The sequence below is a fragment of the Cyanistes caeruleus genome, chromosome 2 (genome assembly GCF_971803275.1).
Source record: "Cyanistes caeruleus chromosome 2, bCyaCae1.hap1.1, whole genome shotgun sequence".
In the NCBI taxonomy this organism is placed as follows: Eukaryota; Metazoa; Chordata; class Aves; order Passeriformes; family Paridae; genus Cyanistes; species Cyanistes caeruleus.
Window position 1 is genome coordinate 53444417 of NC_141702.1, and position 14341 is coordinate 53458757.

At 37.3% G+C, this 14341-nt stretch overlaps 1 protein-coding gene across 12 annotated transcripts in view; it reads right to left on the reverse strand.

The window, feature by feature from the left end:
- The window catches only part of PTPRK (protein tyrosine phosphatase receptor type K), a 382447-nt gene that overhangs the window by 239538 nt on the left and 128568 nt on the right, over positions 1–14341 (reverse strand). For all 12 annotated transcript variants that reach the window (XM_086877038.1, XM_086877024.1, XM_086877026.1 and 9 more), the window contains exon 3: positions 12980–13251. In XM_086877038.1, the coding sequence (XP_086733164.1) occupies positions 12980–13251 (272 nt within the window). The remainder of the gene's footprint in view (positions 1–12979; positions 13252–14341) is intronic.

A 14341-nucleotide genomic window follows, 5' to 3' on the forward strand; every position in this document is an offset into this window, starting at 1 on the left:
TCTCTAAAGCTACAGCCAAAGAAAGCTTGTGTCTGATTTAAGTGTTTTGTTGTGACAAAATACCCACTTAACACATTTTTCTGTTTCAACGTGCTATGCCACATTTATCCAACATATGTAAACAAATAATACATTAAAATGCATGCCATGTTCCATTTCAGTAGGATTTCTGAAATAAGACAAACAAAACTGAAACTACTTGCATAGCATTTTGAAAAATATTGGTTATGCTACACATTATACTTTGGACAAATAGTAGTAAATCAACACCCAGAAGTGTAATTCAAATTGAATTCAATGCTACCAAGATAAGTACATCTGATGTTCCAGCTCTTTTTGGAAAAATCAGACAGCTGCTGCTAATTTCCATTTCATTGTTCAAATATATGCTGTTAAGACCTCATAATTAAATGCAGGGACAAAGATAAGGCTTTACTTTCAGGCTCATTTTTACCTCATTTTATCCTTATAAAAACAAAAGTAAAAAACCTAGGCACATGCAAACGCTTGCTCATATACACACAAATCCCATCACGTGTATCATTTTTAGTTAAAAGAGAAATGTGCCAACCAAACAAATCTTGGCTTTGTTCTGATTTCTCTGTTAAGTCACACAAAGAACAACTGATCTTCTGGCTATGACAGAAAACATTGTTTAGCAACCTGGAAGTGCACTGCAAGCTGCTTGATATTTTAACCTGTATCAAAAAAGCATAATCATATTTTGAAAATTTATCACAATTTTCAGTACATTACGAATAGTTGAAAAACCCAGTTCATATAGGAAATAAATTTAGATCAATGTGAAAGGTTTTTTGTAACTCTGCATTTAGGTTTCCCATTAAAAAAAAAAAAATTAGAAATATAGTAACAAGAACCTATCATCCCCTTGGCTAACCATTATGGAAAAAGGGAAGGGTTTGGTTAAGGGTGATTTTTTTTTGGTGGTGGTATTATTATTCACCAATAATAATTATTATTTTAGTTATTAAAACAAAAAACAAAAGCATACAAAAACCAACCAACCAACCAACAAAAAACAACATGGGGGGTTTATGTTTGTGTGTTCCTTACAAGATGTACTGCATCAAGAGCAGCACATATTCACCCTATCAAAAGAGAAACCTGGGCACTCTGGAAGCAATTTCACTGCAGGGTAGGACCTCTGGCAGTGCAGAGGGAAGATCAACACCAACTTCCTCTACACCCCATCCAGGGACAGAAGCTTGGAAAGCTGAAAGATGGACAGCAGCGGGGAAGAACCAGCATTCATTGCAGCCCCCTTGCCTGCAGCTGTGGGTGCAGCAGGAGAGGGAAGCAGGGAACAGAATTAGAGAAATACCAATGCTCAATTCATCAAAGTTAAACATGGCAATTCAGCCATATCAGTGGCTGATTTTCTTTTAACCACTAACCCTCTGAAGGTTGCCAGATCAGAGACATACAACAAAGCACTTTTTGAATACAAAAAGTAACAAAAAAGAAAGGGGGAAAAAGACAGACTATACAGGTTGTAACTGTTTCTTAATTCATTTACCAGAGGTTTGAAAGTTTACAGTTATCCTTTAAACATGGTGGAAAAGAAAAGAGAAGCTGGGGATCAACTCACTTGAGAGAGTGTGGACCTGAGCATATGTGTCTTTAAATTCTCACAAAGTAAAAAGAAAAAAAAAAATCAGTCAAAGAGAAGGCTATTTTTCCTATTCCTGCCTACAAGCCCACAAAGACAGAAGACTTTCGGATTTGAACTGTTTGGGTGCTTCTTGGGGGCTTTTTTTCATTTTCAGATGAAATCTACTTGTGAAGAGAACCAGTCAGCTGCAATACCTGAAACTAGTCTTGTCCAACCAAAGTTGCATGACGTGAGCATAATGCATGCCCAAAGGGCGGCCACATACACTAGGTAAAAAGTGTTTTACTACAGAAGCTCATTGGAACTCATTCCATTCTTCTTGTTTTCTACGGCTTGCAAGGTGCACTGGAAATGCCCTAAGCAAGCAGATCTTTCAGGTGTCTGCTGCTCAATCTGGCACAACTGCTGTTTCTTCTTCCATCCACAAAAATCACTGGCAGGATGATACATACCCCCAGAAACCCATATCACCACTGAGTTACAAAATTCTCTTGTTCTGTCTGGTGCCTTAAGGCCACCACCAATTGAGTGCTACCAGAAATTCCCTAATATTTGATCTCTCTTTCAGTAACTCAACAACGCACTAGGAAGACTAGAATAACCAGACTTGTGTTATTTAATTTTTTTAAAGGCTTATCATAGTCGTTCACATTGAACAAATATCCTTTGCTTGCTTGTAAGTAATTTAATTCCATAAATAGCAGCAAACTGCTACTACTACTTGCAGGTGAGAGTTATTTTCTTCCAACAGACACAACCTACCAAATAATGCACAACCTGTGAGATACATTCATTGTCTGGAGGACATAGCAAAGACAACAAATTGATAACTATGGCAAAAACGTAACCCAAGCCAAAAAGCTGACTCTAGACTAAAAATCTACATGATGAAATTTCTAAAGGTAAGTCACAAATGAGCACCAAGCAGGCACACACAACCACCCCAGTAAATATGTAAATATGTATGTTCCAGTAAATATGATGTTCACACAATAGCAGGTCAGTAAAGTGACACTGCAACCACCCCATTAAACTATTCTGCTCTGCATTAGCAGGGGAGTCTGTACAATCTGTACATTCCATGAGCATGAAAAACATGTCTTTGCTCTGCCTCACAGTTGTCCAGCACTAACAGCACTGTTGGGCTTCCATTTGCTGTTGTTTGTCTGTGACAGTAGGAGAGATGCAGTAATGGACATACATCAACAAAACCACAAAGCTTTCTAGCTATAGGACCCACTCCAGCAAATGAATAGTACATGACACAGTCTCATGGATGACATACAAAAGGCTTCAAAAGACACTAAGGTCACCAAAAACTAAAATAATTAAACCAAAAAACAGCAGGGAAAAACAGCTTAGGTTGTACTTTTAGGTAATCTAGGTACTTCGCTGAAGGAATCCACTCCAAAAAGTTTTATACCAATTCTTTAAATCTTCTAGGAGTTGCACATAAAGACATGTAAAGAAAATAGTGAAGGAGCTCCATAACTGACTAGGAAGAATGGGAAGAACTCTCTAAGAAGAAAATAATGTGTCTGTAAAGACACCAATGCAATCATTCCCAGTTTGGAGCCCAGAGAACTATCTGCCTGACTGTGCCATTGCTCTACCTCCTACAGGGCAATTGCCTGTTTGCAAACTTCCCATCATTATCTTAGGGTCAGAAATTTGTTCTACTTCAGATGATGTTTCAGAACTTCCAGAACAGGAGTATAATTTATTTCACTCTGGTAAGAGGGGCAAGGAAGGTGAGGGTGACTTTAAAATGCTTTGTACTATCTATTGGACAAACCAGAAAATTCAGTACCAGTTTGTTTGTTTAAATACACAGATCTTGTACATTTGATCAGAATGTGATTCTAGTGCAAATAAATTGATACACTTCCCCCCATCTTTGAATTTTGATTATTTTCTCCTTTAGAGCAACTATATCAGTTGTTTTTCCAATGTCACCTCAGACAAAGTCTAAACTTCAGAAAAGAAGCACATGCAGGGTAGAGAGAATTATAAAGATATGAGGTACTTATTTCTCTCTGAGGAGGTCATATCACCAAGCCAACATGGGATTCCTATTACATATTAGTCTGGATGAAGAATACCTTTTGACTTTACTCCAAGCCTCAGGCTTGTTCACCATTTAGCATTAGAAAAAGAGAAAATATTTTAAATAAAACCATCAAAACAACCAATACATTATAGTATGGTGTGCACATGCTCAAAAAATTCTTCTTGAGCATTTCATCTTGCCCTAAATAACAAAAGTCAGGAAAGGACAAAAGAAAGTTAAGTAGCTGCATAATTCTCAGTATTATTTTTTTTCCAACTGGACTAGTTTTGGCTGGGGTAGAGCCCATTTTTTTCATAGTAGCTGGCATGTGGCCATGTTTTGGATGTGTGCTGGAAACAGTGTTGATAACACAGGGATGTTTTAGTTACTGCTGAGCATTGTTTGCACAGAGCCAAGGCCTTTTCTGCTTCTCACAGCACCCCTCCAGTGGTTGGGCTGGGGGTGCACAGGTTGGGAGGGGGTACAGCCAGAACAGCTGCCTCCCCCAACCACACAAGTGACCAAGGGGATACCCCACACCTATAGCATCATACTCAGCATACAAAGATGGGAGAAGAAGGAAAAAGAGGGGACATTCAGACTGATGTCATTTATCTTCCCAAGTCCTGTTACATGCGATGGAGCCCTGCTCTCTTGGAGATGGCTGAACACCTGCCTGCCCATGGGAAATGGTGAATTAACTCCTTGTTTTGCTTTACATGCACTCACAGCTTTTTTGTTTTACCTATTAATCTGTCTTTAGCTCAGTGTACAAGTTCTCTTCTTTTTGCCCTTCCAATTCTCTTCCCCATTCCATCAGGGAGGTAGAAGGAAGTAAGGAAGGGACTGTGTGGGGTTTCATTGCCAGCTGGGGTTAAACCACAACACCAAAGAGGCACTGGGGATTGGAGGTGGTCAGGGAAAATCCAGACTACTGGCAACATGCAATGCTTCACAGCAAAAATTACCTAAAAATATATCTTATCATGTTGACATGATGAGTTCAGACTTTTAAACTGAAAACTCTGACTCTTCAAGGCCCATGAATTTGGAGACTGATTGGTTTCCAATTTTGAAGTACAGAGATTTTAGTGAACTTTCTGATAGTGATTCAATATTGCACTATTATATTTTTTATTTTATTCTCTTTCACTTAGGGGTAGTCTGAGAACCCCTAGCAGAGCACAATTCATTACTCAATCTTTTGAGAACCCATATAATAAAATGAAAGTATTATCAATTTCGGCTTTCTTTTAACCATCTACTTCAAGCATATATTACTGATTTCTGCCATAATCCTCTTTCATTTATTTCACTTTTCATGTGAATAAAAGAGCCAAGTGGAAGAGTATATCATTGCCAGCTCCTTGATAGTGTGATATTCGCAATTTTTCTTAGAAAGGGATAGGATCTTGCAGAAGGTGATAAAAATACGACAAAATCTGAGCTTCTTATGTAACAAGTAATTATGCTTTTCAACTACAGACTAAAATCCTAAAAAAGAATAATGTCGACCAAAGTAACCATATCCAGAACCTCTTTATTTACACACCATGATTTAAGTCAATCTTGTATTTCAGAAAAAAATAAAAAAACGAATCAGGCGCTCCGAGATGGCTGATTAGCAATACTGTGCTTTCCACTTCACTGCCTGACAGTGTTTGCAGTATGACAGGGAGGAGAATGCTACAGCCTTTTCATAATCTTCGTAATCAAGGTTAATACAAAATTTGCATACCACCTTGCAGATGCAAGGAATGATTCCTGGAAGAGCGCTGAGGTTAAAGTCACATCTATCTCCCCAGAAATTAAGCACTGGTTAAAAACATTACATATTTATCTCAAAGTAAGTCCTCATGAGTTTACAGCTAGTAGTGTTCCACTCAAGATTTTTAGGTAATTATTAATGTAATTCATAAAACAGATTCATATGGCATACTAACCTCCAAATCTTTCACTGCCTTGCAAAACACCAAGCATCTACTAAATTTTCATCACTTCACACTGAAGATAATCACTATATTGCAGGGAACAGTGAAAATGGTCAAAATCTTCATCAGCCTCATTGGCACTACATTTGATGACAAGAGAATTGAAGAGCCTTGTGTGTAGAGCTATGCAATTCCTTACAATACTTCTTGAAGTACTTCAGTACTTCAAATGTAATATTTCTATCCTCCTTTAAGTTCAGATCATACATAGAGCACAGGAAATCCAGAGCACAGTAGAACAAAAGAAAGCTACTCACGAATTGTAATAAAACAAAGAAAAGCTGTGGAAAAGACATGCAAAAGTTTTAAACAAAGGCAAAGGGAAGGAGTAAACTGCTGACATTTATTTTTTTCAGAATACAAACCCTTTAGCTTCAAAATTCTGTGAATTCGGTTTTTCTGTAGGACTAAGGATAGAGCAACAGAAGCAATTGCTCAGGGTCTACAGTTCCTTAGCCTGTAAAAACCAAGGCATCCAAAGTAATTTCTTTGACAGCCCTGCTGGAATAGAGTTCTAGGTGCTTTTGTGGAGGCAGAGCCATCATTGTTCGCAATGGTGAAGTACAGTTTGGATCACTGACTTAGACATGGCTGACACATTTTACCTGATTAACAATAATTTATGGTATTTTTAATTACAAAAATTCTTTGATACTCATTTATCAGCTTGGCCCTTTTTTAATGCAGCAGACCCCAGAATAAATTAGGTCTCATCAAAATAGGCTAACAAAAGCCAAACCCACCAAGTTAGGAAAGCTATTATATGCATCACCTTAAGGCAATTTTAAAGTTCTTAAACAAAAAAAAAAAACAAACAAACAAAGATGGTGGGTAGGAGGACATAGCACAATAGTTGGGGGAGAGGCCAACAGTATATATCATCATTATTTACCTGCTTTCCCACTACCATCATTCCTTTATCCCTAAGGAAGTTCCTGTGCCCATAAATGAGCTAACTCTGGATGGAAAGAAAACACATTGTGGCCAGCCTGCAGAGCATCCCCTCCTGAAACAATGCCACAGACCTGAATTAACAGCCTGCTTGTCATCTCTAAGAAGAAATAATTTCCAAGAAGTCTCCAATGTTGTTACTGAAAACCTAGATAGATGCTGGCACTTCAGCTGTGATGAGGCTTGTTTGGGCAGCGCTCACTTTCACTCTCTGCACTATGATTTCCCAGTCTGAATACTGGAACAAGTCAGCATTTGTACAAGTCCTTTGACAGCTGTGAGTGCTTTGTGATTTGCAGAACTAAATTATTAAAATGGTTCTGGTAATCACTCTATTGGAAATTACACGGTTTTTGTCCTCACCAAATCAATAAATATCTTGGAAGAAATGAGACAGAAATGTGACAGATATGCTTGAACACATTCATGTTTATCCTAGCAGTTAAAAAAGCTGGTGTTTGTACTAGCAAGGCTTGGAAAAGCAATAAGAAAGTCCGTTATTTAAAAAGTCTTTCTCTAACTAACTCTTCAATTAATTACATAAAGAAGAAGTCTTTTGATTAAGTGCTGCCTAGCAAGTAATAGTCAGGAGGACACTTAGGGGTTTAGAAACTGTTTCTGATGAAAAAGCAACATCATTCCTCTTTGGAGATATTTTCAAACATTAGAGATAGCAGTAAGCAGTGAGGCAGTTAAAAGTGCTTTCATCTGGTGAAAACTATGAAGGAAAGAAGGAAGAAAAAGGAAACAAATATATAAGCCATTTCACTGTGCAGTAATGAGCTAGAAACAAAATCATTCATTGACAGTCACCTAAAATTCTTAAAAGCCACAAAGTCTTCTCAATGGAGTTATTCCTCAGAAAGAGTGCTAAGGAATGATGCACCTGCACAAGGAACATTTCAGTGACTTATACTACCTGCAAACACAAGCTGATCCAAGTTTAAGAAAAAAAAGAAAGCTCACAGTTTATTAACTATATATAACTATACCTTTGATTTCTTTAATTATACAGCTAGCCCATCTTGTACTAACACATTTTAGGAAACAATTTTTGTATCTCTGCTAGAATGAAATACCGTCACTTCACCCTGAAGATAATCCATCCAAGAAGTTCTAATTAATACTTTATTTCTGAGAATCCATAGCATTTTGAAGAATTTAAAAGGCTTAGAAATTTCAATTTTAAAATGTCTAAAATACAGTGCTATCCCAAGTGAGATTGAAAGGAAATGGTAAGGAGAAAAAAGCCAAGAGAAATGGATGTAGGGGTGGTAGTGGCAGACAAAGTTAGCTCTTATTTCTACAGCCAGACAAAAACTTACATAAAATATGACCAAATTGATTTAAATTACCACAGAATAAAAGAAATAAATTTCATTTAGGAATTCAGAATAAAATTTAAGCACACATCCACTTGGGGGGTAGAAAGGGCTAGGCATCCACAGCAGGTATTTCTGTCAGGTACATTCATGGGTCTAAAGCCTGCAGTTTGACCAACCTCCATTCAATTTTTGCAGTCTGGTTTACCCACCAGACCAAAAAGGCGCCTAAGTCTTGAACTGGAAGAGGATTCCCCTTCATATTAGTGAGGGCTTTGCAGAACTCTATCACATTCCTCTAAACTGGGTCTTTTCCCAGGCCAGATAATTTACTTCAGCACTTCCTCTCACACAGTTACAGACTGCTCTCCTCTGCCCCTGAACTCCTCCTCATGTTCAGATTTCCATCAAACAATTTTTGCTGTCCTACAGCTGAACATCCAAGACTTAAATAGAGAGTTGTAACATTAACTGGTTGGCTGCTTATCAGTGTTGCTCAAATTTTTCAGATAAAGCACTTTCCACATTACATTCTTACCTAACTAGTCAAAAAACTTACACAAGCTCCAAGTTTTACTTATAGTGTGTCTTTAGTATTATTATTAGTAGCTTTCTGTATTCCAAAATATTTTAAACAAAGGCCTACGAAAATATCAGTCCTTTGGAATGGTGCTGATTTTTTATTTTATTTTAAGATTTTTGTACTTTCTTGATGTTAGATAGTATTTCAAGGGTAAAGTCATAAGTAAAAAAAGGACATTGGCCTTATAAACAGGAAGTTGAAGTTTGGGAGGCTGGGTTTTTTCTAAAGTTAGCCTATAACTCAGTTCTACACAGTTCATACAGGTACTTTCCATTTCACTTGTGGCTTTCCTTCCTTATCTATACCAAATGACTAAATCATATCTAGCCCTGTCTTCCCAATCTTTTCTGCATGTGGCTTGTTTAGAGTCTCACATGTCTACAAGTTCAGAATAGTGATCTGATATCCAAAAAGGCAACAAATTCTCATATTTCACACAAAATCTGTTTCCTACCTTATGTGGCATATGGCCCAACTGTACACACCATTACTTCAGTCTACCATCCTCCTGTTACACTTCTATTACAGCTTAAAGACCTTTTGAGATCATAAAGGAAAGTAATTTTCCAAGATCTTTGGGCAATTTAAACTTTTGCAAATCCTATAAATCACCAGTATTATAATAAAGAACAAATTAATTATCCAAATCAGGATTCACAATTCTGCAAGAAAACTATTTGGCTTTCCAGAATTTTCCTGCAGCACTTCTGAACTGATAAAAGACCTTTTGCTCAGTGCAGTTCAGTATTTTTACTTTGGTAGCTACACATCCAGGTGCAACATCACTGCTATGAAGCCAGTATCCCAGCCAGCACCTTAGATAAACCACAGAGCACCATCACTGTACAGTGAATTTACAAAGAACCATAAAGAAACCAAGCAATCAGTGTTTTTCAAGTTTGAAATTTATGGCTCCAAGTCAAGAGTTTATTTACCAGTTTCTGATATAAACATCAGATATGTAATATGAAACCTGAAAAGCCATGGTTCACATCACAAAGTGGACCTCATATATGAGTGAGCACAGATGTGAACCTGTGGAAGCAAAACAAATTTGCTGAGGGTGAGGGGGAGAATACCAAAAATAGCAAACAGGGACTTTTGGGGGAAAAGTGTTTAAAAGCAAACAAACAAACCACAAACAAAATCAAACTAAAAAGGGATGACAGAGGTAGCAAGGGAAGTAGAGAAATGACTGTGATGGAAGCAGAAAGGAAAGAGACAGCCTTCAGCAGTCAGATAACCCCTACTGTGCAAAGCAGGAGACAACTTGGGGAAAGAAACAGAAGCATTAGACAAAACAATTCATCCAGACAGGAATAGAAATAAACAACTCAACTAAAATAAATTAATTACAGTTATAACCTCCAAAGAAAACAATGAGACAAAACTCCTAGTCAGTTCTGAAGTTTAAACAACAAAAAATCCCAAATTATTTTTCCTTTGAAGCAAACTTGAGGCAGGTCAAAGGTGGCATACTTCCAACAGAGTGATAAAAAAGGTTTTTGATACCAAAATCAAATCAACATTGATCCCAGGGGATTGTCTAATCAAACTCTTTTTCATTGAGAGTTTATCCACATGTTAAATAAGCGGAATAGTGGTTGCAGATACCTTTGCTAGCAGGACACAGGAGACAGATGGCATCATTACAGGACTTCTGAAACTCCCCAAGTGCAAAACATGACAACTGAAGAATTACAAGCCCCAGCCTTGGAGAAACCCTCAGGAACAGTCCTAACATGGAATTTACCTCAGAATTCCTTGTCATATATACTGTAGACACTAGCAGCTTAAACCACTGCAAAAATAATAATAATAATAATATATATATATATATATATATATACACACATACACACACATTATGAGGAATACAGAAAGGCACCACTTAGGTTCTTAAGCTCAAAGTTTTTGAACCACATTTATGCTTAAGGCTGGAAGTGTATTCTGGGAGAGGTACAACCATGAGCTAGTACTGTTCCTGAGCTCTTCTACAAGCTTCCACTGTCCCTGCCAGCAGAGACAGGGTACAAAACTAGATAAAAACTTTAATCCAGCAAAGCTATTATAATAAACTGTACTATGCTTTGTCAGAAAATAAATATATAAATAATTGCCCAGCAGAATGCAGTTAAAGAAAGTTAAGGAAATGGACTATTTGAATAATATATTCCTGTGAGTGAAAGGAAGTGTTAAAACCATCTAAAAATGCATAAACTGAATAGCGACACGTAAAAACACTGTGCTAGTTTTGAATAGGAAGCAGTATTGTTTCAACAGAGCACAGCAGAGTACAGCAATGCTGCTTAGAAGCTAATTAACCAAGATGTAACACTGTTATTACAACTTATGTGGCTGTGCTGCCAACCTCTAAGCCACCACACGAGACTTCCCCAGAGTGCAACCTGTACTATCCAGCCCCTGACAATTTCTACTCTCCATCCTCACTTAAAAGTGAAGGAAATGGCAGTGAAGTTGACCTGATTTCATCAAAGTACATGCAAACAATTGTGGTCAGCAGAGATCTTTAGCAGTGTCCTTGCTTGTACAGGCAGGGATCCTATTCCTGAGTTGGTAAAGAACCATTTCCATCTTGTTATAGAAACCAGTGCTTATTTTCCTCAGTGCTAGCTAAACTCATTGACCAACAGGTAGATAAAAATGCCAAAATCACAATCTACAACTGTACCCCATGAGAGAAGAAAAAAAAAAAAAAAAAATCCATTCCAAAGCATAACTCAACTGAAAACTAAGGGGGGAAAAATCCCAAACTAAACTAAAACAAAAATAAACAAAAAACTATCAAAAACAATGTTGAACCAGAACACTGAGAGCTTAAAAAACCAAAACCACAGAAACTCCAACCCTGTTTGTGCAAACAAGCAGTTGCGCATAGATAGCATGCAGATTTCCCCTCTTGTTCATAAAAGTAATTGTGCAAGTTGTCCACAAATCACAGCAGGTTGCATTAGCAGTCCTCCAGCTCTTTTCCAGGCTATGTTTAAGTTAAACATAAACTGGGTTACACATGATTTCAATATTCCGTTGGACAACCAAGCAAGGGAAAGAATGAATTTAAGCAGTCTATGGAGAGATAATGTGAAGGTTATAACGTAAGTGAAAAATGGCCACACTGCTGAGATAAGGCCCCAACCACCAATCTCATTGTCAAGCATGGCCATCTGTCAGCAGAAACCTGATTTACTGCATATAATGCTGCTATACTTGATCACTACTGTTCTGTGATAAAAGCCTCCCGAGGTTTGTTTAAGGACACCAAATGGTACCTTCTAGCAACATAAAAAGGGTTAATAAAACACCTTCCCTTCTCAAACGCCAAGATTTTTGGAACCAGGCTTCAGAACTTTAAATCAAATTTTACCCAGTTTCAATGCCACTGGTAGATGAAATTGCTTTATAAAAAAAATATATTAAAAACAGGGAAACAAAACCCAAAAAAACCCCCATAAAATGATAGTAAATTACATAATTTTCACTGCATGCGTAACGCTGCTTGCACTGAAGCTTGTTTATGGATGTTATTTTGACGGTGGGGAATTGCAACAAACTTTAGATAAAGCCACTTTTAAGATGCATTCCTACAATACCACTATTCAACAAAACCATGAATAAAGCAGTCACTTTCCTTCATTTAATAACTACTCTGGATATCCAAACTGTTTGCAAGAGCACTAATGACGAATATTTAGATAGGAGCTTGTAAGCACATTAATACCTCGTAACTATTCAGGTGAGCACATGTAATCAAACTCTTCCCACTCCTACACACCAGAACAAAAATGCCCATGTATGAGATTCATCCTTCACACCAAATACCCACTGAGTAAAACAGCTGCAGGTACTTTCTCAGGTTAATCAAACAAATCAAATAACAGCATCTAGTAATAACAAAACAATTTTTCCCTCCAAACAACAGGCCTACACTGCAGGTGGTTTTGTCCCATAACAAGCAAACAGGAAAAAAAACACATCCTGAACAGCTGCTCATTAGGTGAGCACCATTCTGTCTGCACAGCAAATGAAGTAAATGTCATGTGGAAAAATACACAGTTTACGGTCATGTAATTAGACACGGTAACACGGGCATACACAAAAGAGGAGGGAAGACAAGTACAAATTACAGTTGCACAGGCAATTTATTTCTGGGAGTTCATAATTTTTGATGTTCCTGGACTTTAACCTTATCATTTCTTTTAACAAGGCTTTTTTCCACCTATTTTTTTTTTTTCTATTTTACAAAAACAGATAACTTTGGACAATTACCTGCTATTAAAAAATATCCATTCCCATACAATTATTTATAGCGAATGGAACACTTCACTTGAGGACACTGGGAGAATATTCCATTAGAACAGATCAAAGCAACAAAAAGTAAATAGGACTTTGCAGTAAATATAAAATGGTGTGAATTTATTGCAAGTTTACCTGATACTCATTGGGCCAGAAAGTGCTGACAGCCAACTCTGCTCGAAGCCAGTCTTTCCCAGTAGAGCCAGTCACATTCCAGATGGGATTAGCCAGTGGTCCTTTGTTCACCCTAACAAGGATGTTCAAAGTGCCTGGGTTTCCTCCATTCTTGCTGTACAGAAGGTAGCTGAAGTCGATGCAGTGAGTATCGTTTTCTTTCATTGTTGGAAGCTGAAGTCGAGTCTTTTCTCCAGGGTCATGGTCTGATGAAATCACTATCATATATGATCCTAAGAAAGGGGGGAAGTGGGAAAGGGAGGGAAAAAAAATGGTAGTAAGGAAAAAAAATAAATACTAAGAAACTGATTTTTCACTGTGACAAAGAATGCAATGCATAGGTTTTTTTATCCCAGAAACTTAAAAATCCAAGTGGCATGAATTCCAGTAAACTATAAATGGCTAGACACATGACTGATGCAGGACCTACAGAAGATATCACATAACTCTGAGGACCTTCCTAGATGCCTCCACCTACAAAATTTTCTATCTCTTCTTTTAGAAATATACAACTTCTATATTTTATATATATATATATATGTATTATACATATATATAATTTATATATCCTTTATAATTGGAAATAGTATCACAGATGGGAAAAAATAGCAAAAGAAGCAAAGGATCATCATTATCATGAGGTCACTGAGGCCAAAATTCTCTCAACTTGCTTGGCAAATTTTCAAAACAAAACAAAAAATAAGGTCCACATCCCTCAATGCAGCTTTATCACATCCTTTTCTAAACAAAAAAGAGGCAGACTTGAATTTGAGGTATATTACAAATGAAAATAGCTGACTTAGGACACCAAGACAAATTTCTTTGCAAAAGTTTTGTTTGCTGCTCGATTAGCCAATGGATTTAAGGGGATAATAGAAGTTTCTATAACTAGAAGAGCATCCATCTTGTAAATGTGTACTACAAATATACACAAGACAAAACAGGCTGTGCCTGTCTAGCTACAAAGGCAGAAAGTGGAAATCATATGTTTCAGCATGTTATACAGGCAGTAATAATGAATCAGTCTGTCCTGCTGTCCTGCAGAATGGATGGTAAAGACAGACTGCCATCTAACCTAGCCCGGAGCTGATCAGTTTCTTCAAGAGTGACAAGTCCAGACCAGGTACCACCTAGTGAGTGAACCCCACAGAAGAAAGCTTGCTAGACAGGGTAGGCCAGGCTGAACTTTCCAAACAAGTAAGAAAATCCAATTCAACATACAATCTGAATCATTGCTACAGGAAAGTCTCCTAACCTAAATTTACCTATCCATCTCCTTAATGAATCCAAAATCTTCCTTTTGACAGATTTTCCTTTTACTTT